Source organism: Trichosurus vulpecula, chromosome 8 (genome assembly GCF_011100635.1).
Source record: "Trichosurus vulpecula isolate mTriVul1 chromosome 8, mTriVul1.pri, whole genome shotgun sequence".
NCBI classification, from domain to species: Eukaryota; Metazoa; Chordata; class Mammalia; order Diprotodontia; family Phalangeridae; genus Trichosurus; species Trichosurus vulpecula.
In genome coordinates, this window is record NC_050580.1 from 248,691,668 (window position 1) to 248,698,078 (window position 6,411).

General features: G+C 37.3%; 1 protein-coding gene across 1 annotated transcript; it reads left to right on the forward strand.

The window, feature by feature from the left end:
• The first annotated feature begins 3,720 nt into the window (after positions 1 to 3,720).
• GPR65 (G protein-coupled receptor 65) lies at positions 3,721 to 4,788 on the forward strand. Its single transcript, XM_036734283.1, has one exon. It carries the CDS (start codon positions 3,766 to 3,768, stop codon positions 4,774 to 4,776), a length of 1,011 nt encoding a protein of 336 aa, XP_036590178.1. The 5' UTR covers positions 3,721 to 3,765; the 3' UTR covers positions 4,777 to 4,788.
• The last annotated feature ends 1,623 nt before the right edge of the window (positions 4,789 to 6,411 follow it).

Below are 6,411 nucleotides of genomic sequence, written 5' to 3' on the forward strand. Positions count from 1 at the left end.
TATCATTTATGTATTTCCTAACCATTTAATATGTATAAAAATATGCTTTCATTTTTATTAAATTCCTACTTTTTTTGTAAATGTTTCACTGACAGAATTTTTTTTAGCATCATGTTCCAAACTCCATTTTTCCCACAAACCTTGTCACTTTTATTGCACAATTTTGCATTGCATGATGATTTTTACGATTGTGTTTGTCCAGTTTTGGCAGAACTGGCTGTAGATAGGAGCAGATTGCTGAAGCCAAGAGATAGTATCAGAGAATAAACTCAGTTACTCAGAGGCCAGAAGAAATGTTCAGCAAGAGATAGGGCATCAGGGTTCTTTGTGAAACAACATGTGTGGCCAGACAGGAAGAACTGACAAAGGACAGCCCCAGGTTGAGATTAATTCTAGTTTGTTTGTTTTTTGTCTTCAATATCTGGGCCAATTTGAAGTCAGTGATCCAGATAACTATCTGACTTAGGGTTAAGAAACTTGTTTTAAATTCAGCTACATCTGTGATTGGGATTCTGTGTCTCCAAAACCTATTTCAGAAGCTCTTGGAGAGGGCTACCCCCACGAAGCTGATTGATATGCAAAGGATAGGCAAGGAAAAAACTAAGTGAAAAGGGCAATACTTTCATCAGTAAAACTTCTGGTATACAATCCTGCCTTTACTATGTTTATCTGCTAACAACAAACCCAGCTTTTGTGGTGGTATTCTGATCAATGCTATTTCCGTGTGTGTGTGTGTGTGTGTGTGTGTGATGTGTGATGTGTGATGTGTATATGAAAAGGTGATTTTACTAGCAAAACAAGAAGACTGATGTTATGCTGAAGAGACTGACATATCACGTGTTTAATTCACATAATTGAAATCATTCAGTACACTGTTAAGATTTTTGGTTGGGGTGGTTTTTTTTAATTATTACAAAGAAGTTTTAATCAAAAGTAATTGGTACTGGTCAAAACAAAAAACAAAGAGAAACATGACATGAAACTAAATACATATAAAAGAGTTGGTAAAATACCTATGGAAAATTGAAAAAGGGATAAAGTATTTTTTTATTTAAAATTTAGATCCAAACCTCACAATAGACACCATATTAAATTCAGGATGAAGTATAGGCAGAAAAAAATATTATAATACATAGGGAATGACAGAATAATGATTTTCTCTAAACTGTACAGAGGAGATACAAATTTAGTTATTAAACAAATAGAAGTAATTATAGGTACGTATATTAGTTTGCTTAAAAGATGAAAAACCTCTACACAGAAAAACAATAAAATAGAAATAAAAATAAATTGGGAGAAATGTGGCAAATACACAGGTAAAAGTAGAATATCTAAGAATTTTTTAAAAAATAAGTTTTATTTATCCTTTTGGTTTTTATATAACTGCTACTTCTGGATATTCCTCTGCTCTGCTTCCTTCAACCTGAGAATTAAGCCTTCTTTTTGAAACAAATATAGGAAGTTAAGAAACATAGGACAACACAGTTACAGTGTCTAGCAATGTCTGCAAATCTCTGAATCCATGGTCAGCTCCCTCTCTGCTGCTTCATTATCTTTTCAGAGACCAAGATTTGTTTAAACAACTACTTAGAATTCAGCTGTGTTTTAGTTTTCTATTTACGTTGTCGGGTTCAATCTGTTCTCTTGGACTATTGTTGGATCAATCTGTATGTTCTCTTGCTACTTTTCCTTCTGCAGGAGTTCATATAAATCTTTCTATGGTGCCCTGAATATGTTTGTCATTTCACATTGCACAGTAATATTTCTTTATGTTAATAAACCAGAGTTTGTTCAGTCAGTCCCCAACGGATGGGTACCATTCTTTACTATCACTAAAAGTGCTCTTATTAACATTTTTTTTTGTATATATGAAGCCTTTCTTCTGTCTTTGACCTCCACTGGTGTGTGTTCAGCAGAAAGATTGGTGGGGAGGGTCCAGGGTCCAGTCACAGCTGCTCACACCCTCCTGCCTCTCTGCTCTCTCTGTTGGGGCGAGGCCTGGGCCCGACCAGCCAGATTCTGCACCAGCTGCAGCTCCAGCTCCAGACCCACCCCAGGCCTGGCTCGCTCCATCGCAGGGGGTCATTGAGGCAGGCCCCTTCTCATCTTACGGAAGGTATTGGCCAACTCGGGGTCACACAGCACCTGGGGTCGGTTTGCTTTTTGGATTACAGACCTTTCAGCAGTGCTGATGACAGTTTTTACTTGGACAATATATAGATTAGGATATTGTACAAACTACACATTTGAAATCTTATGACCCCACGTTCTCTCCTGTCCTGATTGTTGTTTGTCCTTCGTTCTCGAGGAAGACCATGACATCAGGGAGGTGATGCCATGACATGAAAGTGAGGGAGGGCTGTTCAAAGTCACCAGCCTCACTCTCTCCTCCGGAGCCATCTGGGTCCAGTGGCAAGATAGAGATCAGGACAATTGAAGATGCCCCCCAGCCCAGAAAGCTACATAAGCAACATAAGAAGCCTCTTAAAGAATGTGATGTAAGAAGCATTTTCTTCCCTAAACATCCTCTCTTCTTTCTTCCACTGGCCTCTGATGACCTGTGACTATGGATTCCTTTCCTCTCCCTCCTGAAATTCCTGTCGTTAGAGTCATTTGCCTAGGTCAGATTGAAAAGGCAGGAGGTTCCTATTTGGCAATATAAGAGCAAACAGAAAAGAACACAGGTCTAGGAGTTTCTCCTGTCCTGTCAAGTGCAATAAATGGACATGATTTTATTACTGCTTCTCTGTGTGCGTTTATGTGTGTATGTATGTGTGTGTACACATGCAGGAGAAGCACTTTTCTAATAATTTTATAAACCTTCAGGTGGGAGAAGTCCTGCAATGTATCCTGCTTGTGGAAAATGATTATTACAAACCTAACTTCTTTTCTATATATTCCTCTATGATAGACACAACTGCCTAGTTATTTTCTTTGCCTTCTAAAATCCGTGATTTAGTATTTGCTTTTTAAAAACTTCAGAATTATATATCAAGGCATTTTTAAGATCTGCAGGAGATTTAGTGAAAAAGGTATTTCCAAAACCACAAAACAATCAAGGAATATTTTTTAATCTAGAGCCTGAGTATAAAATAAGTCGTAACTGTTTTCTCTTTCCTTACAGAATCAAAGGCATTTAAGAAGAAACTTCAACCTTTTCTAAGGCAAAATACTGGTTATTCCTATTGGGACCAAGCTAACTGGAGTTTTATGGAAATGACAAACAATGTGTGGTCCTACCTCAAGGCCATGTAATGAACTGGTTGATCTCTTTTGTCATTTTTCTGGAACTATGATTACATAATATCAAGTTTCTTCAGTCCAGCTGCCAGTCTCAGTTAATGGCCAGACACCAATCCACAGGCATTTGTGGAAAAGTCTCTGGAAAAATCTCAGGCCCCAAGTATTCAATGACATTGTAAAATAAGACTAACTGTTGAGATCTTTGTGTGTGAACTGCTAAGAAAAAGCTAATAATGAATACAGTTCCACTTTTTCAAAGGCTTTCAGAGAACACCAATAATAGTTAGCATTCACATAACACTTCAAGGTTTGTGAAGTGCTTTACAAATACTATCTCGTTTTATTTTTACGACAGCCCTGGAAGTTGGATCATAGTCTTACCCCTCATTTTACAGATGAGAAAACTGAGTCAGACAGAGATTCAGTGACTTGCCTAGGATCACACAGCCAGTAAGGATCTGAGGCTAGATTTGACCTTAGGCCTTCCTGACTCCAGGTCAGGAGCACCACCCAGCAGAACTAATGCTATTGCAACAAGAACGAATCATGAATAAAACTGAGTGTATTGAAGAACAGCACCATGTAGATCACTATTTGTTCCCCATCATTTATATCTTTGTAATGGTCGTCAGCATTCCTGCCAATGTGGGGTCTCTGTGTGTCTCATGTGTGCAAGTGAAGAAGAAAAATGAATTAGGAGTTTACCTCTTTGGTCTATCGCTCTCTGATCTCCTTTACTCATCAACATTACCCCTTTGGATACATTACACTTGGAATGAAGACGACTGGAAATTCTCTGCCACCCTGTGCAAAGTGAGTGCTTTCCTGATGTATGTGAATTTCTACAGTAGCACTGCCTTCCTCTCTTGCATCTCTCTCGATAGATTCTTGGCGGTGGTCTATCCTTTGAAATTTCCCTATCTAAGAACAAGAAGGATCGCCTTTTCCATCAGCCTATCCATCTGGATCATAGAAATATTGTTCAATGCCATCATTATCTGGAAAGATGAAATATCTGTTGAACGCTGTGGCACCAACAAGTCTTATCATTTGTGTTTTGACAAATACCCCCTGGAAAAATGGCAAGTTAACTTCAATATCTTTCGGACATGCACCGGTTATGTGATCCCCTTGGTTATAATTGTATTTTGCAACCAAAAAGTCTATCAAGCAGTAAAGCATAATCAAGCCACAGAGAACCGTGAAAAGAAGAGGATCATCAAGTTGCTTTTAAGTATCACGCTCACGTTTTTCTTGTGCTTTACCCCTTTCCATACTATGTTGCTGATTCTAAGTATTGGAACACCCAGCACAAACATCGGCAAGCAGATATTTAAACTTTATAGAATCACTGTTGCCCTCACGAGTTTAAATTGTGTGGCAGATCCAATTTTGTACTGTTTTGTAAGTGAGACAGGAAGATCAGATATATGGGACATGTTCAAATTCTGTCATCTGACAAGTAAGTCTCAAAGAAAAATGACGGTCTCTGTGTCTACAAAATACAGTGTGGAGTTAGACATAGCAGAATAAAGCAGAATGTTTTTCTTTCCCTTTCCCACCCCTTTCCATGGAGAATTTTATATTTTTTTAACATTTTTTTTAAATGTTGAGTTCTGAATTTTCTCCCTCACTCCAGTCCCTCCCCCACCCATTGAGAAGGCAAGCATTGTTATTAAGTTAGAGATGTGAAGTCATGCAAAACATATTTCCATCTTAGCCATGTTGCAAAAAAGCAAGAAAAAGAAAGTTAAAAAAAAACTATATTTCAATCTGCACTCAGACTTCATCAATTCTCTCTCTGGAAATGGATAGCATTTTTCACCATGAGTCCTTCAAAACTGTCTTGGATTGTTGTCTTGATCAGAGTAGCTAAATTCATTACAACATTATTGTTACTATGCATAATGTTCTCCTGCTTCTGCTCACTTCACTTTGCATCAGTTCATATAAGTCTTCCCAGGTTTTTCTGAAACCATCTTGCTTGTCGTTTCACAATAATATTCCATCACACAACTTGTTCAGCCATTCCTCACTTGATAGGCAACCCCTCAATTTCCCATTCTGTGCTACCACAAAAAAGGAGTTGCTGAAAGTATTTTTGTACATATAGGTTTGGTTTTTGTTTGTTTTGTTTTTTACCTTTTCCTTTGTTCTCTTTGGCACATAGACCTAGTTGTAGTATTTCTGGGTTAAAGGGAATGCACAGTTTTACATCTCTTTGTGCTTAGTTCCAAATTGTTCTCCAGAATAGTTGGACCAGTTCACAACAATGTAGAGTGTTTTTCAAGCCATCAAGGTAAATATAGGAGTTGTGATGATTAAATAATCTGTTAGAATAACACAGAATTTAACTAGCATTGTCAGGAATTAATTATTTAATATAATACATCTAATTTAATTAATCACCAAGAAGTGGGAGCTAGGTATGAGTAAGACCTAGATATCTCACTAGATGGGACTGGAAGTCTCTTAGGATGGTTTGAGAGACTTGGTCATGCTTTGTTGGTCTTCTAGATTTTAATTTTAATTTAATATTTTTTAAAATACAAATACTTTTAAAATATTTAACTAAAATTTGATATTTAAATAATTTTTGAAGGGAGTGTTTATATACATAAATTAAATGGAACCATATTTTTTTTCTTGATGATCTTACTGTAATCAGTAGCAACAATTATTGTATCTAGCTGTAGTACATGAGGCAAAGAATGTAGGGTCGTTTGCCCTCCGGGAACAAACTCAGACTATACTTTTAGTTCTTGTGTCCGCTTTTTGTAAGTTTTCTCCCTCTTCTCTCGCTATCTATTGTCAAGTGTCCCTTCTAGCTTTCGTTGCCTCCCCTTCACATCCCCCTGGACCTCTCTAATCTTGCCCTATGTATGGAGCTAGAAATCCAGCAACTAAGTGTATTGTTCTTGTGCTTTAAATAGAAATAAATAAGAATAACAAGGCCCCTTTCATACAATAATGTGAATGAAATTTAGCTCATGGACTCTAGGACAGTAGCTTCACCTATCCAGGGGACCTTTTGGCCTTTCAGAGTCCCAATTATAGTTCAGGTTCACAACCATAACCTAGAATGCTAAATTTGCCAGAAAACCAACTTCTAGATAAGTTTACTATGCTTATATGTATGTTTTTGTACTGCCAAGTTTAAATCAAAGA

Bases quoted from the DNA above. Each gene is read 5' to 3' on its own strand.
- GPR65 (XM_036734283.1), top strand. From the start codon at position 3,766: ATGCTATTGCAACAAGAACGAATCATGAATAAAACTGAGTGTATTGAA.